Consider the following 27,944-nt stretch of genomic DNA (forward strand, 5'->3'; position numbering starts at 1 on the left):
GACAGACAGACAGACAGACAGACGGGGGCGGACAGACAGACAGACAGGGGGGCGGACGGACGGACGGACGGACAGACAGACAGACAGACAGACAGACAGACAGACAGACAGACAGACAGACAGACAGACAGACAGACAGACAGACAGACAGACAGACAGACAGACAGACAGACAGACAGACAGACAGACAGACAGACAGATAGATAGATAGATAGATAGATAGATAGATAGATAGATAGATAGATAGATAGATAGATAGATAGATAGGGTGTGTGTAAAGAGGTCTGTACTTCCTGGTTTGAACATTCTAATAAACAACTCACACTTGGTTTATTTTTTTCTCACATTTTTATTTACAGAAGGTGTGTTAGTTTGTCTGCGTTGACACATAAACCTTTATATTGACAAGTACCTGCACTTTAAAGCACATATTGATCTGACAACCAGACAGACAGACAGACAGACAGACAGACAGACAGACAGACAGACAGACAGACAGACAGACAGACAGACAGACAGACAGACAGACAGACAGACAGACAGACAGACAGACAGACAGACAGACAGACAGACAGACAGACAGACAGACAGACGGGGGCGGACAGACAGACAGACAGGGGGGCGGACGGACGGACGGACGGACAGACAGACAGACAGACAGACAGACAGACAGACAGACAGACAGACAGACAGACAGACAGACAGACAGATAGATAGATAGATAGATAGATAGATAGATAGATAGATAGATAGATAGATAGATAGATAGATAGATAGATAGGGTGTGTGTAAAGAGGTCTGTACTTCCTGGTTTGAACATTCTAATAAACAACTCACACTTGGTTTATTTTTTTCTCACATTTTTATTTACAGAAGGTGTGTTAGTTTGTCTGCGTTAACACATAAACCTTTATATTGACAAGTACCTGCACTTTAAAGCACATATTGATCTGACAACCATTGTGATTTCAAGATGTAATATATTGACTTTAACTTGTTAAAATCTTCAGTACACACACACACACACACACACACACACACACACACACACACACACACACACACACACACACACACACACACACACACACACACACACACACACACACACACACACACACACACACACACACACACACACACACACACACACACACACACACACACACACACACACACGCGTAGTTTATCCATTTCTAACCGATAGTTCCACCAGTATGATTTCACAAGCAACTATAAAGATACAATGTATAAAACTCTTACTTAAAAATACATTAAATAAATAAAAACTTGCTCCAAAAGTAAATTCAAAAGAGAGAATCCACGAACAGACATTGTACACACTCATATAATATTATTGGTAGTAGTCATATCTGCATCTGCAATCGGATTAATTATTTTCTTTCGCTCCCAACGTCGTTGTTGGAAGATGAGAAAAAACACACCTGTTATTATCTCACATTTATAAATACAGAAACACACAAAGAGTCACACGCATAGAAATAGAGTCCAGTCTTGAATGGGGAGGCCTGTTCTATGGATTGTATTTCTATGGTCACAAGCCATAGGCCTGGTCCGGGGGTCTCGTTCCATTGGGAGGGAATCAAGGAAACGAGACTCGAGACAGCGGGCTCTTCTACATCTCCAGAAACAACGACACGACCCAACACATTACAGCAGTAACACGACCCAACACATTACAGCAGTAACACGACATTTACAATATAGCATCGATTATCATAAAAGATTCCTCTTGAAGACGGAGGAGGAATGTTTTGTCTCAGGTGCAATTCTTGTTTGTGGATTTTGTACTTTTAGATTTGTATTGTTGTCGTAGTTTCAGCATTTGTCCTTTTTTATTTGAATACATGTCGGTACAGTGCTGCTGGTTGGATGGAGAATTGGACTGATGGTTTTATGCTTCTTGTTCGTAGTCCTGCTCCTTGGAGAGAGGAGAGAGAGACACAGAGCTCAGAGAGGGAGACGGTATTTAAATAGAGAGGAGAGAGACACAGAGCTCAGAGAGGGAGACAGTATTTAAATAGAGAGGAGAGAGACACAGAGCTCAGAGAGGGAGACAGTATGTAAATAGAGAGGAGAGAGACAGAGCTCAGAGAGGGAGACAGTATGTAAATAGAGAAAGAGATAAGATAGAGGGAGACAGTATGTAAATAGAGAGGAGACAGAGAGAGGGAGACAGTATGTAAATAGAGAGGAGAGAGACACAGAGCTCAGAGAGGGAGACAGTATTTAAATAGAAAGGAGAGAGACAGAGCTCAGAGAGGGAGACAGTATGTAAATAGAGAGAGAGATAAGATAGAGGGAGACAGTATGTAAATAGAGAGGAGACAGAGAGGGAGACAGTATGTAAATAGAGAGGAGAGAGAGACAGAGGGAGGGACACAGTATGTAAATAGAGGAGAGAGAGACAGAGAGAAGGAGACAGTATTTAAATAGAGAGAGATAAGATAGAGGGAGACAGTATTTAAATAAAGACAGACCTCAGACAGAGGGAGACAGTATTTTAATAAAGACAGACCTCAGAGAGAGGGAGACAGTATTTAAATAAAGACAGACCTCAGACAGAGGGAGACAGTATTTAAATAGAGAGAGATAAGATAGAGGGAGACAGTATTTAAATAAAGACAGACCTCAGAGAGAGGGAGACAGTATTTAAATAAAGACAGACCTCAGAGAGAGGGAGACAGTATTTAAATAAAGACAGACCTCAGACAGAGGGAGACAGTATTTTAATAAAGACAGACCTCAGAGAGAGGGAGACAGTATTTAAATAGAAACAGAGCTTATAGAGAAGCAGTGTCTGTGTCCCTATAGAGAGGTAGTGTCTGTGTCCCTATAGAGAGGTAGTGTCTGTGTCCCTATAGAGAGGTAGTGTCTGTGTCCCTATAGAGAGGTAGTGTCTGTGTCCCTATAGAGAGGTAGTGTCTGTGTCCCTATAGAGAGGTAGTGTCTGTGTCCCTATAGAGAGGTAGTGTCTGTGTCCCTATAGAGAGGTAGTGTCTGTGTCCCTACAGAGAAGCAGCGTCTGTGTCCCTATAGAGAGGCAGTGTCTGTGTCCCTATAGAGAGGTAGTGTCTGTGTCCCTCCAGAGAGGTAGTGTCTGTGTCCCTATAGAGAGGTAGTGTCTGTGTCCCTATAGAGAGGTAGTGTCTGTGTCCCTCCAGAGAGGTAGTGTCTGTGTCCCTACAGAGAGGTAGTGTCTGTGTCCCTCCAGAGAGGTAGTGTCTGTGTCCCTACAGAGAGGCAGTGTCTGTGTCCCTATAGAGAGGTAGTGTCTGTGTCCCTCCAGAGAGGTAGTGTCTGTGTCCCTACAGAGAGGTAGTGTCTGTGTCCCTATAGAGAGGCTTTGTCTGTTGTCTGTGTCCCTGTAGAGAAGCAGTGTCTGTGTCCCTATAGAGAGGCAGTGTATGTGTCCCTACAGAGAGGTAGTGTCTGTGTCCCTACAGAGAGGTAGTGTCTGTGTCCCTATAGAGAGGCTTTGTCTGTTGTCTGTGTCCCTGTAGAGAAGCAGTGTCTGTGTCCCTATAGAGAGGCAGTGTATGTGTCCCTATAGAGAGGTAGTGTCTGTGTCCCTACAGAGAGGTAGTGTCTGTGTCCCTATAGAGAGGTAGTGTCTGTGTCCCTATAGAGAGGTAGTGTCTGTGTCCCTATAGAGAGGTAGTGTCTGTGTCCCTATAGAGAGGTAGTGTCTGTGTCCCTATAGAGAGGTAGTGTCTGTGTCCCTATAGAGAGGTAGTGTCTGTGTCCCTATAGAGAACCAGTGTCTGTGTCCCTATAGAAGCAGTGTCTGTGTCCCTATAGAGAACCAGTGTCTGTGTCCCTATAGAGGTAGTGTCTGTGTCCCTACAGAGAGGTAGTGTCTGTGTCCCTACAGAGAGGTAGTGTCTGTGTCCCTATAGAGAGGTAGTGTCTGTGTCCCTATAGAGAGGTAGTGTCTGTGTCCCTATAGAGAGTGTCTGTGTCCCTATAGAGAGGTAGTGTCTGTGTCCCTATAGAGAGGTAGTGAGAGGTAGTGTCTGTGTCCCTATAGAGAGGTAGTGTCTGTGTCCCTATAGAGAGGTAGTGTCTGTGTCCCTATAGAGAGGTAGTGTCTGTGTCCCTATAGAGAGGTAGTGTCTGTGTCCCTATAGAGAGGTAGTGTCTGTGTCCCTATAGAGAGGTAGTGTCTGTGTCCCTATAGAGAGGTAGTGTCTGTGTCCCTATAGAGAGGTAGTGTCTGTGTCCCTATAGAGAGGTAGTGTCTGTGTCCCTATAGAGAGGTAGTGTCTGTGTCCCTATAGAGAGGTAGTGTCTGTGTCCCTATAGAGAGGTAGTGTCTGTGTCCCTATAGAGAGGTAGTGTCTGTGTCCCTATAGAGAGGTAGTGTCTGTGTCCCTATAGAGAGGTAGTGTCTGTGTCCCTATAGAGAGGTAGTGTCTGTGGTAGTGTCTGTGTCCCTATAGAGAGGTAGTGTCTGTGTCCCTATAGAGAGGTAGTGTCTGTGTCCCTACAGAGAGGTAGTGTCTGTGTCCCTATAGAGAGGTAGTGTCTGTGTCCCTATAGAGAGGTAGTGTCTGTGTCCCTATAGAGAGGTAGTGTCTGTGTCCCTATAGAGAGGTAGTGTCTGTGTCCCTATAGAGAGGTAGTGTCTGTGTCCCTACAGAGAGGTAGTGTCTGTGTCCCTACAGAGAGGTAGTGTCTGTGTCTCTATTCCCTTTATTGGGAGCAACCCACAGGAGGCTGGTGACACCTTAATTGTGGAGGACGGGCTCATGGTAATAACCGGAGTGGAGTCTGTGGAGTGGTAAAGAATATATCGAACACGTGGTTTCCATGGTTTCCATGGTTTCCATGGTTCGATGCCATTCCATCTGCTCCGTTCCAGCCTCCTGTGTCGCACACAGAGTGGTCCAACCAGAACGATCACATCAAGTCCATAATGAAGACAATCAGGCAATAAGGAAACAATGTTCTCTTTTTAACCTGACAATGAAAAATGATCATTACACTATAGTATAACAAGTACAATGTTAGTGACCTTAACACAACACCAAGCTAAGATCTTCAGATCTCTTGACAGTGCTGTGGAGCCCGGTTAGTTCTGGAGCCCGGTTAGCTCTGGAGCCTGGTTAGCTGTGGAGCCCGGTTAGTCCTGGAGCCCGGTTAGCTCTGGAGCCTGGTTAGCTCTGGAGCCCGGTTAGTCCTGGAGCCCAGTTAGTCCTGGAGCCCGGTTAGTTCTGGAGCCCGGTTAGCTCTGGAGCCTGGTTAGCTCTGGAGCCCGGTTAGTCCTGGAGCCTAGTTAGCTCTGGAGCCCGGTTAGTCCTGGAGCCCAGTTAGTCCTGGAGCCCGGTTAGTTCTGGAGCCCGGTTAGCTCTGGAGCCTGGTTAGCTCTGGAGCCCGGTTAGTCCTGGAGCCTAGTTAGCTCTGGAGCCCGGTTAGTCCTGGAGCCCGGTTAGTCCTGGAGCCCGGTTAGTCCCGGAGCCCGGTTAGCTCTGGAGCCCGGTTAGCTCTGGAGCCTGGATAGCTCTGGAGCCCGGTTAGCTCTGGAGCCCGGTTAGTCCTGGAGCCCAGTTAGTCCTGGAGCCCGGTTAACTCTGGAGCCCGGTTAGCTCTGGAGCCCGGTTAGTTCTGGTCGAGTAAGTTAGAATATGTTCAGCTTGACTCCTGTGGCAATACTCCACTCCATCCACCAGAGGGCAGCACTAGCTAATGTAAACTATAACAGCTGCTCCAAGGACACAGTAGAGACAGACATACTTTTTATTGATTTAACTAGGCAAGTCAGTTAAAGAACAAATTCTTATTTACAATGACGGCCTACTGGGGAACAGTGGGTTAATTGCCTTGTTCAGGGGGCAGAACGACAGATTTTTAAAACTTTTTGTCGGCTCAGGGATTCGATCCAGCAACCTTTCGGGTTACTGTCCCAACACTCTAACCACTAGGCTACCTACAGCCCCATATAGCAGCATCCTCTCATTAGCATACTAGCGCTAATATCTTCATGTCAACAGAATGTCATGTCTGGTACTCACATAATGATGCCTTAAGGGCATTTATCTATGGAAAAGAACGCGTGGATATGGATGGGACATTACACCCACATCCTCACTACGACCATGTGGAAGCAAGACAAAGAGAAAAGACGTCATGTTTACAGCAACGCAGGGAATCCTCTGATACTACCCATAATGCTTTGCAACTCTTGACATCACCACCACCGGAGGGAGGAGAGAGAGGGGGGGAGAGGGAGAGATGGGGAGAGAGAGAGAGAGAGAGAGAGAGAGAGAGAGAGAGAGAGAGAGAGAGAGAGAGAGAGAGAGAGAGAGAGAGAGAGAGAGAGGGAGAGAGGAGGGAGGGAGAGAGAGAGAGAGAGAGAGAGAGAGAGAGAGAGAGAGAGAGAGAGAGAGAGAGGAGGGGGAGGGAGAGAGAGAGGGCGCGAGAGAGAGAGAGGGAGAGAGAGGGAGAGAGAGAGGGGAGAGAGAGGGAGAGAGAAAGAGAGGGGGCAGAGAGAGAGGGGTGGAGAGAGAGGGAGAGAGAGAGAGAGAGAGAGAGGGAGAGAGAGAGATAGAGAGAGGAGGAAGAGAGGGGAGGGGGAGAGGGAGAGAGGGAGAAAAAGAGGGGTAGAGAGAGGGGGAAAAAGAGTAGGGAGGGGAGAGAGAGATAGAGAGAGAGAGAGGAGAGAGAGGGAGAGAGAGGGAGAGAGAGAGAGGGAGAGAGAGGGAGGGAGAGAGAGGGGAGAGAGGGAGAGAGAGAGAGATAGAGAGAGAGGGGAGCGATTGAGAGAGAGAGAGAGGGGGAGCGAGTGAGAGAGAGAGAGGGGGGCGAGTGAGAGAGAGAGAGAGGGGGAGCGAGTGAGAGAGAGAGAGAGAGAGAGGGGGAGTGAGTGAGAGAGAGAGAGGGGGAGCGAGTGAGAGAGAGAGAGAGAGGGGGGAGTGAGTGAGAGAGAGAGAGAGGGGGGCGAGTGAGAGAGAGAGAGAGGGGGGGTGGAAGAGTGAGAGAGAGAGAGGGGGGCTGGAAGAGAGAGAGAGACACAGAGACGTGCAGATGTGGAGACGGAGGTTACGAGAGCGATGGGGGGGATCGTAGCGAGTGAGGAAGAGAGATATATGGAGGAGGGAGAGACAAGGATGGAAAGAAAGAAAGAATGAGCTAGAAATGGAGGAGAGAGTGTGTTGCTTCTCCATGACATGACGTTATACATTCTAATATCACAGGAGTCACTTGCGTTAAACAGTAGAGAGTTTAAATGTAATCTTCTTTTCTATAATTGATTTCTATGATGAGAATGACATCACAGTTAGTTAATAAACCACTGAATTGGTTCTGAAACGTTCGTTTAAGATTACTCCACTGAGAATATTTGATTCGTCCTTGGTTCCCTGCTGATTCTCAGGTTTCAGATGATTCGATTCGGTACAGTGTGTTTTGCCCTTGAGAACTGACTTCCCAAAATAACCACCAGTCCCAGCCTATGACACACACACACACACACACACACACACACACACACACACACACACACACACACACACACACACACACACACACACACACACACACACACACACACACACACACACACACACACACACACACACACACACACACACACACACACACACACACACACACACACACACACACACACACACACACACATACACACACACTGTTATGTCCACCTGTCTATCAGACATTTGAATTGGCAAAAATCTCTCTCAGGTCAAAACCTATTGAAAGAAACAAAGCGCCAACTCACATTGAGTTCTACTGGTTAGATTCCCCAGTTCTACTGGTTAGTTCTACTGGTTAGATTCCCCAGTTCTACTGGTTAGATTCCCCTCTACTGGTTATATTCCCCTCTACTGGTTAGATTCCCCAGTTCTACTGGTTAGATTCCCCAGTTCTACTGGTTAGATTCCCCTCTACTGGTTAGATTCCCCAGTTCTACTGGTTAGATTCCCCAGTTCTACCGGTTAGATTCCCCAGTTCTACTGGTTAGATCCCCCTCTACTGGTTAGTGTCCCCAGTTCTACTGGTTAGATTTCCCTCTACTGGTTATATTCCCCTCTACTGGTTAGATTCCCCAGTTCTACTGGTTAGATTCCCCAGTTCTACTGGTTAGATTCCCCAGTTCTACTGGTTAGATTCCCCAGTTCTACTGGTTACATTCCCCAGCTCTACTGGTTAGATTCCCCTCTACTGGTTAGTGTCCCCAGTTCTACTGGTTAGATTCCCCAGTTCTACTGGTTAGATTCCCCAGTTCTACTGATTACATTCCCCAGTTCTACTGGTTAGATTCCCCAGTTCTACTGGTTAGTTCTACTGGATAGATTCCCCAGTTCTACTGGTTAGATTCCCCAGTTCTACTGGTTAGATTCGCCAGTTCTACTAGTTAGATTCCCCAGTTCTACTGGTTAGATTCCCCAGTTCTACTGGTTAGATTCCCCAGTTCTATTGGTTAGATTCCCCTCTACTGGTTAGATTCCCCAGCTCTACTGGTTAGATTCCCCAGTTCTACTGGTTGGTGTCCCCAGTTCTACTGGTTAGATTCCCCAGTTCTACTGGTTAGATTCCCTAGTTCCACTGGTTAGATTCCCCAGTTCCACTGGTTAGATTCCCCAGTTCTACTGGTTAGATTCCCCAGTTCTACTGGTTAGATTCCCCAGTTCTACTGGTTAGTTTCCCCAGTTCTACTGGTTAGATTCCCCTCTACTGGTTAGATTCCCCAGTTCTACTGGTTAGATTCCCCTCTACTGGTTAGATTTCCCAGTTCCACTGGTTAAATTCCCAAGTTCTACTGGTTAGAATCCCCAGTTCTACTGGTTAGATTCCCCAGCTCTACTGGTTAGATTCCCCAGCTCTACTGGTTAGATTCCCCAGTTCTACTGGTTAGTGTCCCCAGTTCTACTGGTTAGATTCCCCAGCTCTACTGGTTAGATTCCCCAGTTCTACTGGTTAGTGTCCCCAGTTCTACAGGTTAGATTCCCCAGTTCTACTGTTTAGTTTCCCCAGTTCTACTGGTTAGATTCCCCAGTTCTACTGGTTAGATTCCCCAATTCTACTGGTTAGATTCCCCAGTTCTACTGGTTAGATTTCCCAATTCTACTGGTAAATTCCCCAGTTCTACTGGTTAGATTCCCCAGTTCTACTGGTTAGATTCCCCAGTTCTACTGGTTAGATTCCCCTCTACTGGTTAGATTCCCCAGCTCTACTGGTTAGATTCCCCAGTTCTACTGGTTTGTGTCCCCAGTTCTACTGGTTAGATTCCCCTCTACTGGCTAGATTCCCCAGTTCTACTGGTTAGATTCCCCAGTTCTACTGGTTAGATTCCCCAGTTCTACTGGTTAGATTCCCCAGTTCTACTGGTTAGATTCCCCAGTTCTACTAGTTAGATTCCCCAGTTCTATTGGTTAGATTCCCCTCTACTGGTTAGTTTCCCCAGTTCTACTGGTTAGATTCCCCAGTTCTACTGGTTAGATTCCCCAGTTCTACTGGTTAGACTCCCCAGTTCTACTGGTTAGATTCCCCAGTTCTACTGGTTAGATTCCCCAGTTCTACTGGTTAGATTCCCCAGTTCTACTGGTTTGATTCCCCTCTACTGGTTAGATTCCCAGTTCTACTGGTTAGTTTCCCCAGTTCTACTGGTTAGATTCCCCAGTTCTACTGGTTAGATTCCCCTCTACTGGTTAGATTCCCCAGTTCTACTGGTTAGATTCCCCAGTTCTACTGGTTAGATTCCCCAGTTCTACTCGTTAGTTTCCCTAGTTCTACTGGTTGGATTCCCCTCTACTGGTTATTTTCCCCAGTTCTACTGGTTAGATTCCCCAGTTCTACTGGTTAGATTCCCCAGTTCTACTGGTTAGTTTCCCCAGTTCTACTGGTTAGATTCCCCAGTTCTACTGGTTAGATTCCCCAGCTCTACTGGTTAGATTCCCCAGTTCTACTGGTTTGTGTCCCCAGTTCTACTGGTTAGATTCCCCTCTACTGGTTAGATTCCCCTATACTGGTTAGTGTCCCCAGTTCTACTGGTTAGATTCCCCAGTTCTACTGGTTAGTTTCCCCAGTTCTACTGGTTAGATTCCCCTCTACTGGTTAGATTCCCCTCTACTGGTTAGATTCCCCAGTTCTACTGGTTAGATTCCCCTCTACTGGTTAGATTCCCCAGCTCTACTGGTTAGATTCCCCAGTTCTACTGGTTTGTGTCCCCAGTTCTACTGGTTAGATTCCCCTCTACTGGTTAGATTCCCCTCTACTGGTTAGATTCCCCAGTTCTACTCGTTAGTTTCCCCAGTTCTACTGGTTAGATTCCCCAGTTCTACTGGTTAGATTCCCCAGCTCTACTGGTTAGATTCCCCAGTTCTACTGGTTTGTGTCCCCAGTTCTACTGGTTAGATTCCCCTCTACTGGTTAGATTCCCCTCTACTGGTTAGACTCCCCAGTTCTACTGGTTATTTCCCCCAGTTCTACTGGTTAGATTCCCCTCTACTAGTTAGATTCCCCAGTTCTACTCGTTAGTTTCCCCAGTTCTACTGGTTGGATTCCCCTCTACTGGTTAGTTTCCCCAGTTCTACTGGTTAGATTCCCCAGTTCTACTGGTTAGATTCCCCAGTTCTACTGGTTAGATTCCCCAGTTCTACTGGTTAGACTCCCCAGTTCTACTGGTTAGATTCCCCAGTTCTACTGGTTAGATTCCCCAGTTCTACTGGTTTGATTCCCCTCTACTGGTTAGATTCCCAGTTCTACTGGTTAGTTTCCCCAGTTCTACTGGTTAGATTCCCCAGTTCTACTGGTTAGATTCCCCTCTACTGGTTAGATTCCCCAGTTCTACTTGTTAGATTCCCCAGTTCTACTGGTTAGATTCCCCAGTTCTACTGGTTAGATTCCCCAGCTCTACTGGTTAGATTCCCCAGTTCTACTGGTTTGTGTCCTCAGTTCTACTGGTTAGATTCCCCTCTACTGGTTAGATTCCCCTCTACTGGTTAGACTCCCCAGTTCTACTGGTTATTTCCCCCAGTTCTACTGGTTAGATTCCCCTCTACTGGTTAGATTCCCCAGTTCTACTCGTTAGTTTCCCCAGTTCTACTGGTTGGATTCCCCTCTACTGGTTAGTTTCCCCAGTTCTACTGGTTAGATTCCCCAGTTCTACTGGTTAGATTCCCCAGCTCTACTGGTTAGATTCCCCAGTTCTACTGGTTAGTGTCCCCAGTTCTACTGGTTAGATTCCCCAGTTCTACTGGTTAGTTTCCTCAGTTCTACTGGTTAGATTCCCCAGTTCTACTGGTTTGTGTCCTCAGTTCTACTGGTTAGATTCCCCTCTACTGGTTAGATTCCCCTCTACTGGTTAGACTCCCCAGTTCTACTGGTTATTTCCCCCAGTTCTACTGGTTAGATTCCCCTCTACTGGTTAGATTCCCCTCTACTGGTTAGATTCCCCAGTTCTACTCGTTAGTTTCCCCAGTTCTACTGGTTAGATTCCCCAGTTCTACTGGTTAGATTCCCCAGCTCTACTGGTTAGATTCCCCAGTTCTACTGGTTTGTGTCCCCAGTTCTACTGGTTAGATTCCCCTCTACTGGTTAGATTCCCCTCTACTGGTTAGACTCCCCAGTTCTACTGGTTATTTCCCCAGTTCTACTGGTTAGATTCCCCAGTTCTACTAGTTAGATTCCCCAGTTCTACTGGTTAGTTTCCCCAGTTCTACTGGTTGATTCCCCTCTACTGGTTAGTTTCCCCAGTTCTACTGGTTAGATTCCCCAGTTCTACTGGTTAGATTCCCCAGTTCTACTGGTTAGATTCCCCAGTTCTACTGGTTAGACTCCCCAGTTCTACTGGTTAGATTCCCCAGTTCTACTGGTTAGATTCCCCAGTTCTACTGGTTTGATTCCCCTCTACTGGTTAGATTCCCAGTTCTACTGGTTAGTTTCCCCAGTTCTACTGGTTGATTCCCCAGTTCTACTGGTTAGATTCCCCTCTACTGGTTAGATTCCCCAGTTCTACTTGTTAGATTCCCCAGTTCTACTGGTTAGATTCCCCAGTTCTACTGGTTAGATTCCCCAGCTCTACTGGTTAGATTCCCCAGTTCTACTGGTTTGTGTCCCTCAGTTCTACTGGTTAGATTCCCCTCTACTGGTTAGATTCCCCTCTACTGGTTAGATTCCCCAGTTCTACTGGTTATTTCCCCCAGTTCTACTGGTTAGATTCCCCTCTACTGGTTAGATTCCCCAGTTCTACTTGTTAGTTTCCCCAGTTCTACTGGTTGGATTCCCCTCTACTGGTTAGTTTCCCCAGTTCTACTGGTTAGATTCCCCAGTTCTACTGGTTAGATTCCCCAGCTCTACTGGTTAGATTCCCCAGTTCTACTGGTTAGTGTCCCCAGTTTACTGGTTAGATTCCCCAGTTCTACTGGTTAGTTTCCTCAGTTCTACTGGTTAGATTCCCCAGTTCTACTGGTTTGTGTCCTCAGTTCTACTGGTTAGATTCCCCTCTACTGGTTAGATTCCCCTCTACTGGTTAGACTCCCCAGTTCTACTGGTTATTTCCCCCAGTTCTACTGGTTAGATTCCCCTCTACTGGTTAGATTCCCCAGTTCTACTCGTTAGTTTCCCCAGTTCTACTGGTTGGATTCCCCTCTACTGGTTAGTTTCCCCAGTTCTACTGGTTAGATTCCCCAGTTCTACTGGTTAGATTCCCCAGCTCTACTGGTTAGATTCCCCAGTTCTACTGGTTAGTGTCCCCAGTTCTACTGGTTAGATTCCCCAGTTCTACTGGTTAGTTTCCTCAGTTCTACTGGTTAGATTCCCCTCTACTGGTTAGATTCCCCTCTACTGGTTAGATTCCCAATTCTACTGTTTAAATTCCCCAGTTCTATTGGTTAGATTCCCCAGTTCTACTGGTTAGATTCCCCAGTTCTACTGGTTCGATTCCCCTCTACTGGTTAGATTCCCCAGCTCTACTGGTTAGATTCCCCAGTTCTACTGGTTTGTGTCCCCAGTTCTACTGGTTAGATTCCCCTCTACTGGTTAGATTCCCCAGTTCTACTCGTTTGTTTCCCCAGTTCTACTGGTTAGATTCCCCAGTTCTACTGGTTAGATTCCCCAGCTCTACTGGTTAGATTCCCCAGTTCTACTGGTTTGTGTCCCCAGTTCTACTGGTTAGATTCCCCTCTACTGGTTAGATTCCCCTCTACTGGTTAGACTCCCCAGTTCTACTGGTTATTTCCCCCAGTTCTACTGGTTAGATTCCCCTCTACTGGTTAGATTCCCCAGTTCTACTTGTTAGTTTCCCCAGTTCTACTGGTTGGATTCCCCTCTACTGGTTAGTTTCCCCAGTTCTACTGGTTAGATTCCCCAGTTCTACTGGTTAGATTCCCCAGTTCTACTGGTTAGATTCCCCAGTTCTACTGGTTAGACTCCCCAGTTCTACTGGTTAGATTCCCCAGTTCTACTGGTTAGATTCCCCAGTTCTACTGGTTAGATTCCCCAGTTCTACTGGTTTGATTCCCCTCTACTGGTTAGATTCCCAGTTCTACTGGTTAGTTTCCCCAGTTCTACTGGTTAGATTCCCCAGTTCTACTGGTTAGATTCCCCAGTTCTACTGGTTAGTTTCCCCAGTTCTACTGGTTAGATTCCCCAGTTCTACTGGTTAGATTCCCCAGCTCTACTGGTTAGATTCCCCAGTTCTACTGGTTTGTGTCCCCAGTTCTACTGGTTAGATTCCCCCTCTACTGGTTAGATTCCCTCTACTGGTTAGACTCCCCAGTTCTACTGGTTATTTCCCCCAGTTCTACTGGTTAGATTCCCCTCTACTGGTTAGATTCCCCAGTTCTACTCGTTAGTTTCCCCAGTTCTACTGGTTGGATTCCCCTCTACTGGTTAGTTTCCCCAGTTCTACTGGTTAGATTCCCCAGTTCCACTGGTTAGATTCCCCAGTTCTACTGGTTAGACTCCCCAGTTCTACTGGTTAGATTCCCCAGTTCTACTGGTTAGATTCCCCAGTTCTACTGGTTAGATTCCCCAGTTCTACTGGTTACTTTCCCCAGTTCTACTGGTTTGATTCCCCTCTACTGGTTAGATTCCCAGTTCTACTGGTTAGTTTCCCCAGTTCTACTGGTTAGATTCCCCAGTTATACTGGTTAGATTTCCCTCTACTGGTTAGATTCCCCAGTTCTACTGGTTAGATTCCCCAGTTCTACTGGTTAGATTCCCCAGTTCTACTGGTTAGATTCCCCAGTTCTACTTTTTAGATTCCCCAGTTCTACTGGTTAGATTCCAGTAGAACTGGAAGTACGTGTGTTGTGTTGGGATTCTTTACTTGAAAAAGTAGTTTCTTCCATATGATTTGATAGATGTAACAAAAGTAGTTTATTCCATATTACTCAATATATAAAACAAGATGGCGCCGACAGACATGGCAGCTTTGCTTCTTGCTCCAAAGCAAATTTGCAGCATTTATTTATTTTTGTTGTGTTTTATGTTGTTGTATTTCTTACATCATACAGCCGTAAATAACTTTGGGATATCAGAGTGGCGATAACTCACCGGCATTACGACCAGAAATAAGACTTTACCGAATTGTATCATTTGTTTAACTTATCCCAGAGGTTTCTCCAAGACGCCACCGGCGGAGAAGAGGTGTTCGGAGTGGACTTCTAGTCCGACTCAGGAGGTGGGAACACCATCCATCGCTTCCGAGTATATTACTCGCTAATGTTCAGTCTATGGACAATAAAGTAGACAAGCTCAGGGCGAGGATCTCCTTCTAGCGAGACATCAGGGACTGTAACATGCTCTGTTTAACAGAATCATGGCTCTCTCTGGATATACTGTCCCCATCCATACAGCCAGCTGGGTCCTCAGTACATCGTGCAGAAAAGCATAAAGAACTCTCCCGGAAGAAGAAAGTTGGTGGTGTTGTCAGGGAAATTGCAAGATTATGTTATAATGCTTGTATTGCATTATAATGGTTGTTTTATCTGACAGAATAGAGTGTTCTATTAACCATTGTGTTGTGTGTTCTACTGAGGATGGGCCTCTATGAGATAACACTGACAGAGGAGATTTACAATGTCTTTGGGTGATAAAAACTAAAGAGCATTCCAGATAACATGAGTTAATGTTTCTGCTCTATATGGTACCAGGAAGAGACGTTTCCCGTTTGGAGTCGGAGGGCCAGACACTGGTCTCTATACAATGAAAACTGTTGACACAGACACATATAGTGCCTTCTATCTTTCATATAGATCTTAACCTTGTGACCCATTCTATGTATCTATTGTTCGTCATGTCGGTTGGAAGGGGAGTATCTTGGCTATAAAACATCTTTGTACTTTATCACTCTCAATGGTTCATTAAAAAACTGTGAATCTTTGCTATTGCAAAGCTCTTATTATTAAAGATGTAGTTTAAGTATAACTGACTGGTGTGTAGTTTGTCTCTCCTAATTTGATAATACAAAAATAAATCACCACAGTGTATGTTTCATGATTTAACTACTCATGGTGTGATTGTGATAACGTACAGAAACTCAAGTCCTTTTTTTCATCCTGACCAAGAATACCTCACAATCAAATGCAGACCGTATTACCTCCCAAGATAATTATCTTTGGTTATAGTCACAACTGGGTCCTGGACTTCCTGATGGGCCGCCCCCCATGTGGTGAAGGTAGGAAACAACACCTCCACTACACTGATCCTCAACACAGGGGCCCCACAAGGGTTCGTGCTCAGCCCCCTCCTGTAGTCCCTTTTCAACCAAAACTGCGTGGCCAAGCACGCATCCAACTCAATCATCAAGTTATCAGACGACACAACAGTAGTAGACCTGATTACCAACAATGACGAGACAGCCTACAGGGAGGAGGTGAGGGCCCTGGCACCATAACCGCTCACTCAACGTCAACAAAACGAAAGAGCTGATCGTGGACTTCAGGAAACAGCAGAGAGAGCAACCCCCTATCCACATCGACAGGACCACAGTGGAGAGCGTGGAAAGCTTAAATTTCCTCGGCATACACATCAGTAACAAACTGAAATGGTCCACCCACACAGATAGTGTCGCGAGGAAGGCGCAACAGCTGCAACCTCAGGAGGCTCATTAACTTTTACAGATGCAAAATTGAGAGCATCCTGTCGGGCTGTATCACCGCCTGGTACAGAAATTGTACCACCCGCAACCACAGGGATCTCCAGAGGGTAGTGAGGTCTGCACAACGCATTACCAGGGGTAATCTACCAGCCCTCCAGGACACATACACCACCCGATGTCACATGAAGGCCATAAAGATCATCAAGGACAACAACCACCCGAGCCACTGCCTGTTCACCCCCGCTATCATGCAGAAGGCGAGGTCAGTACAGATGCATCAAAGCTGAGACCGAGAGACTGAAAAACAGCTTCTATCTCAAGGCCATCAGACTGTTAAACAGCTTATATCTCAAGGCCATCAGACTGTTAAACAGCCACCACTAACATTGAGTGGCTGCTTCCCTATATACATGGACTTGAAATCACTGGCCACTTAAATAATTGAACACTTTTATAATGTTTATATATTTTGCATTACTCATTTCATATGTATATACTGTATTCTATTCTATTCTACTGTATTTTAGTCTATGCTGTTCCGACATCGCTCATCCAAATATTTATATATTCTTAATTCCACTTCAGATTTGTGTGTATTGTTGTGAAATTCTTAGATATTGTTAGATGCATTGTTAAATAGTACTGTACTGATGGAGCTGTACACCTGCAGTAACATCTGCTAAATATGTATATGTGACCAATAACATTTTATTTTATTTTATTTGAATGTAAACCATCGCAATCAACAACTTCCTGTCTGCTCGTTTGTTTCCTGTCTGCTCCTTTGTTTCCTGTCTGCTCCTTTGGCTTGAAGCACAAACGTGGTCCCAATTGATAATACCGAACACTGCAACCGTCCAATCATGATTCATGAAATTGAAAGCCTGTCTATTTCAAATGTGTTCTGAGCAGCCGAAGCGGAGCATAGGCAATCGGGCCTGGGTAGTGTGTGTGTGTGTGTGTGTGTGTGTGTGTGTGTGTGTGTGTGTGTGTGTGTGTGTGTGTGCGTGCGTGCGTGCGTGCGTGCGTGCGTGCGTGCGTGCGTGTGTGCGTGTGCGTGCGTGTTATCCCTCTTACCTGCTGGTTCTCGTCATATGTCTCTCCTTCCAGATGTTCTCTTTGTGTCTCTCCTTGCATGGCCTCCTGCCCATACTCCTCGGGCTGTGAACAAACATACAATTGTAAAACAAAACGAACAACACGTCCTATTTCACCAGAACACTATTTTTGTTGTAGATTTTTTTGTGAACCGTAAGGTAGAGATGCTAGATAGTCTGGTACAGAAGGCAGGAAACACAGTCTAAGTAATGTACACTTTTTTGTATTTTATATTACTAGGCAATTTAGTTAAGAACACATTCTTATTTTCAATGACGGCCGAGGAACAGTGGGTTAACTGCCTTGTTCAGGAGAACAGTGGGTTAACTGCCTGTTCGGTGGCAGAACGACAGATTTGTACCTTGTCAGCTCTGGGTTTGAACTCGCAACCTTCCGGTTACTAGTCCAACGCTCTAACTACTAGGCTACCCTGCCGCCCACACTTGATATTAATGCGATAATGATGCACATACCAGGGTTGGGGTCAATTCCATTTCAATTCAGGAAATACACTGAAATGACAATTTCATTTGTCTCCCATGCTTGTCAACGAAGATCATTTGGAATGTGGTTAACTTTCTGAATTGACTGGAACTGAAATGGAATGGACCCCAACCCTGGCACAGATCTGATGGAAACACGTATAGTAGCATAGGGGCTAAGCCCCCAGTATCCTACACTAAGAGATGTACCCAGAGGACAGGTAACCCCCCAGTATCCTACACTAATAGATGTACCCAGAGGACAGGTCACCCCCCAGTATCCTACACTAATAGATGTACCCAGAGGACAGGTCACCCCCCAGTATCCTACACTAATAGATGCACCCAGAGGACAGGTCACCCCCCGGTATCCTACACTAATAGATGTACCCAGAGGACAGGTCACCCCCCGGTATCCTACACTAATAGATGTACCCAGAGGACAGGTCACCCCCCAGTATCCTACACTAATAGATGCACCCAGAGGACAGGTCACCCCCGGTATCCTACACTAATAGATGTACCCAGAGGACAGGTCACCCCCAGTATCCTACACTAATAGATGTACCCAGAGGACAGGTCACAGGTCACCCCCAGTATCCTACACTAATAGATGTACCCAGAGGACAGGTCACCCCCAGTATCCTACACTAATAGATGTACCCAGAGGACAGGTCACCCCCAGTATCCTACACTAATAGATGTACCCAGAGGACAGGTCACCCCCAGTATCCTACACTAATAGATGTACCCAGAGGACAGGTCACCCCCAGTATCCTACACTAATAGATGTACCCAGAGGACAGGTCACCCCCAGTATCCTACACTAATAGATGTACCCAGAGGACAGGTCACCCCCCCCAGTATCCTACACTAATAGATGTACCCAGAGGACAGGTCACCCCCAGTATCCTACACTAATAGATGTACCCAGAGGACAGGTCACCCCCAGTATCCTACACTAATAGATGTACCCAGAGGACAGGTCACCCCCAGTATCCTACACTAATAGATGTACCCAGAGGACAGGTCACCCCCCCCCAGTATCCTACACTAATAGATGTACCCAGAGGACAGGTCACCCCCAGTATCCTACACTAAGAGATGTACCCAGAGGACAGGTCACCCCCAGTATCCTACACTAATAGATGTACCCAGAGGACAGGTCACCCCCAGTATCCTACACTAATAGATGTACCCAGAGGACAGGTCACCCCCAGTATCCTACACTAATAGATGTACCCAGAGGACAGGTCACCCCCAGGTATCCTACACTAATAGATGTACCCAGAGGACAGGTCACCCCCAGTATCCTACACTAATAGATGTACCCAGAGGACAGGTCAGGTCACCCCCAGTATCCTACACTAATAGATGTACCCAGAGGACAGGTCACCCCCAGTATCCTACACTAATAGATGTACCCAGAGGACAGGTCACCCCCCAGTATCCTACACTAATAGATGTACCCAGAGGACAGGTCACCCCCAGTATCCTACACTAATAGATGTACCCAGAGGACAGGTCACCCCCAGTATCCTACACTAATAGATGTATCAGGTACCCCCAGTATCCTACACTAATAGATGTACCCAGAGGACAGGTCACCCCCAGTATCCTACACTAATAGATGTACCCAGAGGACAGGTCACCCCCAGTATCCTACACTAATAGATGTACCCAGAGGACAGGTCACCCCCAGTATCCTACACTAATAGATGTACCCAGAGGACAGGTCACCCCAGTATCCTACACTAATAGATGTAGGTCACCCCCAGTATCCTACACTAATAGATGTACCCAGAGGACAGGTCACCCCCAGTATCCTACACTAATAGATGTACCCAGAGGACAGGTCACCCCCAGTATCCTACACTAATAGATGTACCCAGAGGACAGGTCACCCCCAGTATCCTACACTAATAGATGTACCCAGAGGACAGGTCACCCCCAGTATCCTACACTAATAGATGTACCCAGAGGACAGGTCACCCCCAGTATCCTACACTAATAGATGTACCCAGAGGACAGGTCACCCCCAGTATCCTACACTAATAGATGTACCCAGAGGACAGGTCACCCCAGTATCCCCCAGTATCCTACACTAATAGATGTACCCAGAGGACAGGTCACCCCCAGTATCCTACACTAATAGATGTACCCAGAGGACAGGTCACCCCCAGTATCCTACACTAATAGATGTACCCAGAGGACAGGTCACCCCCAGTATCCTACACTAATAGATGTACCCAGAGGACAGGTCACCCCCAGTATCCTACACTAATAGATGTACCCAGAGGACAGGTCACCCCCAGTATCCTACACTAATAGATGTACCCAGAGGACAGGTCACCCCCAGTATCCTACACTAATAGATGTACCCAGAGGACAGGTCACCCCCCCTACACAGTATCCTACACTAATAGATGTACCCAGAGGACAGGTCACCCCCAGTATCCTACACTAATAGATGTACCCAGAGGACAGGTCACCCCCAGTATCCTACACTAATAGATGTACCCAGAGGACAGGTCACCCCCAGTATCCTACACTAATAGATGTACCCAGAGGACAGGTCACCCCCAGTATCCTACACTAATAGATGTACCCAGAGGACAGGTCACCCCCAGTATCCTACACTAATAGATGTACCCAGAGGACAGGTCACCCCCAGTATCCTACACTAATAGATGTACCCAGAGGACAGGTCACCCCCAGTATCCTACACTAATAGATGTACCCAGAGGACAGGTCACCCCCCAGTATCCTACACTAATAGATGTACCCAGAGGACAGGTCACCCCCAGTATCCTACACTAATAGATGTACCCAGAGGACAGGTCACCCCCAGTATCCTACACTAATAGATGTACCCAGAGGACAGGTCACCCCCAGTATCCTACACTAATAGATGTACCCAGAGGACAGGTCACCCCCAGTATCCTACACTAATAGATGTACCCAGAGGACAGGTCACCCCCAGTATCCTACACTAATAGATGTACCCAGAGGACAGGTCACCCCCAGTATCCTACACTAATAGATGTACCCAGAGGACAGGTCACCCCCAGTATCCTACACTAATAGATGTACCCAGAGGACAGGTCACCCCCCCCAGTATCCTACACTAATAGATACCCAGAGGACAGGTCACCCCCAGTATCCTACACTAATAGATGACCCAGAGACAGGTCACCCCCAGTATCCTACACTAATAGATGTACCCAGAGGACAGGTCACCCCCAGTATCCTACACTAATAGATGTACCCAGAGGACAGGTCACCCCCAGTATCCTACACTAATAGATGTACCCAGAGGACAGGTCACCCCCAGTATCCTACACTAATAGATGTACCCAGAGGACAGGTCACCCCCAGTATCCTACACTAATAGATGTACCCAGAGGACAGGTCACCCCCAGTATCCTACACTAATAGATGTACCCAGAGGACAGGTCACCCCCAGTATCCTACACTAATAGATGTACCCAGAGGACAGGTCACCCCCAGTATCCTACACTAATAGATGTACCCAGAGGACAGGTCACCCCCAGTATCCTACACTAATAGATGTACCCAGAGGACAGGTCACCCCCAGTATCCTACACTAATAGATGTACCCAGAGGACAGGTCACCCCCAGTATCCTACACTAATAGATGTACCCAGAGGACAGGTCACCCCCAGTATCCTACACTAATAGATGTACCCAGAGGACAGGTCACCCCCAGTATCCTACACTAATAGATGTACCCAGAGGACAGGTCACCCCCAGTATCCTACACTAATAGATGTACCCAGAGGACAGGTCACCCCCAGTATCCTACACAGTATCCTACACTAATAGATGTACCCAGAGGACAGGTCACCCCCAGTATCCTACACTAATAGATGTACCCAGAGGACAGGTCACCCCCAGTATCCTACACTAATAGATGTACCCAGAGGACAGGTCACCCCCAGTATCCTACACTAATAGATGTACCCAGAGGACAGGTCACCCCCCCCCAGTATCCTACACTAATAGATGTACCCAGAGGACAGGTCACCCCCAGTATCCTACACTAATAGATGTGTCACCCTAATAGAGTACCCAGGACAGGTCACCCCCAGTATCCTACACTAATAGATGTACCCAGAGGACAGGTCACCCCCAGTATCCTACACTAATAGATGTACCCAGAGGACAGGTCACCCCCAGTATCCTACACTAATAGATGTACCCAGAGGACAGGTCACCCCCAGTATCCTACACTAATAGATGTACCCAGAGGACAGGTCACCCCCAGTATCCTACACTAATAGATGTACCCAGAGGACAGGTCACCCCCAGTATCCTACACTAATAGATGTACCCAGAGGACAGGTCATCCTACACTAATAGATGTACCCCAGTATCCTACACTAATAGATGTACCCAGAGGACAGGTCACCCCCAGTATCCTACACTAATAGATGTACCCAGAGGACAGGTCACCCCCAGTATCCTACACTAATAGATGTACCCAGAGGACAGGTCACCCCCAGTATCCTACACTAATAGATGTACCCAGAGGACAGGTCACCCCCAGTATCCTACACTAATAGATGTACCCAGAGGACAGGTCACCCCCAGTATCCTACACTAATAGATGTACCCAGAGGACAGGTCACCCCCAGTATCCTACACTAATAGATGTACCCAGAGGACAGGTCACCCCCAGTATCCTACACTAATAGATGTACCCAGAGGACAGGTCACCCCCAGTATCCTACACTAATAGATGTACCCAGAGGACAGGTCACCCCCAGTATCCTACACTAATAGATGTACCCAGAGGACAGGTCACCCCCAGTATCCTACACTAATAGATGTACCCAGAGGACAGGTCACCCCCAGTATCCTACACTAATAGATGTACCCAGAGGACAGGTCACCCCCAGTATCCTACACTAATAGATGTACCCAGAGGACAGGTCACCCCCAGTATCCTACACTAATAGATGTACCCAGAGGACAGGTCACCCCCAGTATCCTACACTAATAGATGTACCCAGAGGACAGGTCACCCCCAGTATCCTACACTAATAGATGTACCCAGAGGAGGACCCCAGGTATCCTACACTAATAGATGTACCCAGAGGACAGGTACCCCCAGTATCCTACACTAATAGATGTACCCAGAGGACAGGTCACCCCCAGTATCCTACACTAATAGATGTACCCAGAGGACAGGTCACCCCCAGTATCCTACACTAATAGATGTACCCAGAGGACAGGTCACCCCCAGTATCCTACACTAATAATAGATAGTACCCAGAGGACAGGTCACCCCCAGTATCCTACACTAATAGATGTACCCAGAGGACAGGTCACCCCCAGTATCCTACACTAATAGATGTACCCAGAGGACAGGTCACCCCCAGTATCCTACACTAATAGATGTACCCAGAGGACAGGTCACCCCCAGTATCCTACACTAATAGATGTACCCAGAGGACAGGTCACCCCCAGTATCCTACACTAATAGATGTACCCAGAGGACAGGTCACCCCCAGTATCCTACACTAATAGATGTACCCAGAGGACAGGTCACCCCCAGTATCCTACACTAATAGATGTACCCAGAGGACAGGGTCACCCCCAGTATCCTACACTAATAGATGTACCCAGAGGACAGGTCACCCCCAGTATCCTACACTAATAGATGTACCCAGAGGACAGGTCACCCCCAGTATCCTACACTAATAGATGTACCCAGAGGACAGGTCACCCCCAGTATCCTACACTAATAGATGTACCCAGAGGACAGGTCACCCCCAGTATCCTACACTAATAGATGTACCCAGAGGACAGGTCACCCCCAGTATCCTACACTAATAGATGTACCCAGAGGACAGGTCACCCCCAGTATCCTACACTAATAGATGTACCCAGAGGACAGGTCACCCCCAGTATCCTACACTAATAGATGTACCCAGAGGACAGGTCACCCCCCGGTATCCTACACTAATAGATGTACCCAGAGGACAGGTCACCCCCAGTATCCTACACTAATAGATGTACCCAGAGGACAGGTCACCCCCAGTATCCTACACTAATAGATGTACCCAGAGGACAGGTCACCCCCAGTATCCTACACTAATAGATGTACCCAGAGGACAGGTCACCCCCAGTATCCTACACTAATAGATGTACCCAGAGGACAGGTCACCCCCAGTATCCTACACTAATAGATGTACCCAGAGGACAGGTCACCCCAGGTCAGTATCCTACACTAATAGATGTACCCAGAGGACAGGTCACCCCCAGTATCCTACACTAATAGATGTACCCAGAGGACAGGTCACCCCCAGTATCCTACACTAATAGATGTACCCAGAGGACAGGTCACCCCCAGTATCCTACACTAATAGATGTACCCAGAGGACAGGTCACCCCCAGTATCCTACACTAATAGATGTACCCAGAGGACAGGTCACCCCCAGTATCCTACACTAATAGATGTACCCAGAGGACAGGTCACCCCCAGTATCCTACACTAATAGATGTACCCAGAGGACAGGTCACCCCCAGTATCCTACACTAATAGTACCCAGAGGACCCCCAGTATCCTACACTAATAGATGTACCCAGAGGACAGGTCACCCCCAGTATCCTACACTAATAGATGTACCCAGAGGACAGGTCACCCCCAGTATCCTACACTAATAGATGTACCCAGAGGACAGGTCACCCCCAGTATCCTACACTAATAGATGTACCCAGAGGACAGGTCACCCCCAGTATCCTACACTAATAGATGTACCCAGAGGACAGGTCACCCAGAGGACAGGTCACCCCCAGTATCCTACACTAATAGATGTACCCAGAGGACAGGTCACCCCCAGTATCCTACACTAATAGATGTACCCAGAGGACAGGTCACCCCCAGTATCCTACACTAATAGATGTACCCAGAGGACAGGTCACCCCCAGTATCCTACACTAATAGATGTACTGTACCCAGAGGACAGGTCACCCCCAGTATCCTACACTAATAGATGTACCCAGAGGACAGGTCACCCCCAGTATCCTACACTAATAGATGTACCCAGAGGACAGGTCACCCCCAGTATCCTACACTAATAGATGTACCCAGAGGACAGGTCACCCCCAGTATCCTACACTAATAGATGTACCCAGAGGACAGGTCACCCCCAGTATCCTACACTAATAGATGTACCCAGAGGACAGGTCACCCCCAGTATCCTACACTAATAGATGTACCCAGAGGACAGGTCACCCCCAGTATCCTACACTAATAGATGTACCCAGAGGACAGGTCACCCCCAGTATCCTACACTAATAGATGTACCCAGAGGACAGGTCACAGGTCACCCCCAGTATCCTACACTAATAGATGTACCCAGAGGACAGGTCACCCCCAGTATCCTACACTAATAGATGTACCCAGAGGACAGGTCACCCCCAGTATCCTACACTAATAGATGTACCCAGAGGACAGGTCACCCCCAGTATCCTACACTAATAGATGTACCCAGAGGACAGGTCACCCCCAGTATCCTACACTAATAGATGTACCCAGAGGACAGGTCACCCCCCCCAGTATCCTACACTAATAGATGTACCCAGAGGACAGGTCACCCCCAGTATCCTACACTAATAGATGTACCCAGAGGACAGGTCACCCCCAGTATCCTACACTAATAGATGTACCCAGAGGACAGGTCACCCCCAGTATCCTACACTAATAGATGTACCCAGAGGACAGGTCACCCCCAGTATCCTACACTAATAGATGTACCCAGAGGACAGGTCACCCCCAGTATCCTACACTAATAGATGTACCCAGAGGACAGGTCACCCCCAGTATCCTACACTAATAGATGTACCCAGAGGACAGGTCACCCCCAGTATCCTACACTAATAGATGTACCCAGAGGACAGGTCACCCCCAGTATCCTACACTAATAGATGTACCCAGAGGACAGGTCACCCCCAGTATCCTACACTAATAGATGTACCCAGAGGACAGGTCACCCCCAGTATCCTACACTAATAGATGTCCAGTATCCTACACTAATAGATGTACCCAGAGGGTATCCTACACAGATGTCAGGTCCCCCCAGTATCCTACACTAATAGATGTACCCAGAGGACAGGTCACCCCCCAGTATCCTACACTAATAGATGTACCCAGAGGACAGGTCACCCCCCCCAGTATCCTACACTAATAGATGTACCCAGAGGACAGGTCACCCCCAGTATCCTACACTAATAGATGTACCCAGAGGACAGGTCACCCCCAGTATCCTACACTAATAGATGTACCCAGAGGACAGGTCACCCCCAGTATCCTACACTAATAGATGTACCCAGAGGACAGGTCACCCCCCAGTATCCTACACTAATAGATGTACCCAGAGGACAGGTCACCCCCCAGTATCCTACACTAATAGATGTACCCAGAGGACAGGTCACCCCCAGTATCCTACACTAATAGATGTACCCAGAGGACAGGTCACCCCCAGTATCCTACACTAATAGATGTACCCAGAGGACAGGTCACCCCCAGTATCCTACACTAATAGATGTACCCAGAGGACAGGTCACCCCCAGTATCCTACACTAATAGATGTACCCAGAGGACAGGTCACCCCCAGTATCCTACACTAATAGATGTACCCAGTCAGGATCCTACACTAATAGATGTCAGGTCACCCCCAGTATCCTACACTAATAGATGTACCCAGAGGACAGGTCACCCCCAGTATCCTACACTAATAGATGTACCCAGAGGACAGGTAACCCCCAGTATCCTACACTAATAGATGTACCCAGAGGACAGGTAACCCCCAGTATCCTACACTAATAGATGTACCCAGAGGACAGGTCACCCCCCAGTATCCTACACTAATAGAATAGAGGTCACCCCCAGTATCCTACACTAATAGATGTACCCAGAGGACAGGTCACCCCCAGTATCCTACACTAATAGATGTACCCAGAGGACAGGTCACCCCCAGTATCCTACACTAATAGATGTACCCAGAGGACAGGTCACCCCCCAGTATCCTACACTAATAGATGTACCCAGAGGACAGGTCACCCCCAGTATCCTACACTAATAGATGTACCCAGAGGACAGGTCACCCCCAGTATCCTACACTAATAGATGTACCCAGAGGACAGGTCACCCCCAGTATCCTACACTAATAGATGTACCCAGAGGACAGGTCACCCCCAGTATCCTACACTAATAGATGTACCCAGAGGACAGGTCACCCCCAGTATCCTACACTAATAGATGTACCCAGAGGACAGGTCACCCCCAGTATCCTACACTAATAGATGTACCCAGAGGACAGGTCACCCCCAGTATCCTACACTAATAGATGTACCCAGAGGACAGGTCACCCCCAGTATCCTACACTAATAGATGTACCCAGAGGACAGGTCACCCCCAGTATCCTACACTAATAGATGTACCCAGAGGACAGGTCACCCCCAGTATCCTACACTAATAGATGTACCCAGAGGACAGGTCACCCCCAGTATCCTACACTAATAGATGTACCCAGAGGACAGGTCACCCCCAGTATCCTACACTAATAGATGTACCCAGAGGACAGGTCACCCCCAGTATCCTACACTAATAGATGTACCCAGAGGACAGGTCATCCCCTAATCACCCCCCAGTATCCTACACTAATAGATGTACCCAGAGGACAGGTCACCCCCAGTATCCTACACTAATAGATGTACCCAGAGGACAGGTCACCCCCCAGTATCCTACACTAATAGATGTACCCAGAGGACAGGTCACCCCCAGTATCCTACACTAATAGATGTACCCAGAGGACAGGTCACCCCCAGTATCCTACACTAATAGATGTACCCAGAGGACAGGTCACCCCCAGTATCCTACACTAATAGATGTACCCAGAGGACAGGTCACCCCCAGTATCCTACACTAATAGATGTACCCAGAGGACAGGTCACCCCCAGTATCCTACACTAATAGATGTACCCAGAGGACAGGTCACCCCCAGTATCCTACACTAATAGATGTACCCAGAGGACAGGTCACCCCCAGTATCCTACACTAATAGATGTACCCAGAGGACAGGTCACCCCCAGTATCCTACACTAATAGATGTACCCAGAGGACAGGTCACCCCCAGTATCCTACACTAATAGATGTACCCAGAGGACAGGTCACCCCCAGTATCCTACACTAATAGATGTACCCAGAGGACAGGTCACCCCCAGTATCCTACACTAATAGATGTACC

The 27,944-nt window shown here is 47.4% G+C and overlaps 1 protein-coding gene across 2 annotated transcripts in view; it reads right to left on the reverse strand.

Moving 5' to 3' along the window:
• Window positions 1–886: 886 nt before the first annotated feature.
• sncb (synuclein, beta) overlaps window positions 887–27,944 on the reverse strand; it is a 60,793-nt gene continuing 33,735 nt past the window's right edge. The window contains exons 5-6 of one of the 2 annotated variants that reach the window (XM_046324849.1): window positions 17,165–17,248; window positions 887–1,936 (exon numbers count right to left, since the gene is read on the reverse strand). In XM_046324849.1, the coding sequence (XP_046180805.1) occupies window positions 1,916–1,936; window positions 17,165–17,248 (105 nt within the window). In that variant the 3' untranslated portion in view covers window positions 887–1,915. Of the gene's footprint in view, window positions 1,943–17,164; window positions 17,249–27,944 lie in introns of both variants that reach the window. The other variant, XM_046324848.1, reaches the window with a different exon arrangement.

This window comes from Oncorhynchus gorbuscha, linkage group LG23, assembly GCF_021184085.1.
Source record: "Oncorhynchus gorbuscha isolate QuinsamMale2020 ecotype Even-year linkage group LG23, OgorEven_v1.0, whole genome shotgun sequence".
NCBI lineage: Eukaryota > Metazoa > Chordata > Actinopteri > Salmoniformes > Salmonidae > Oncorhynchus > Oncorhynchus gorbuscha.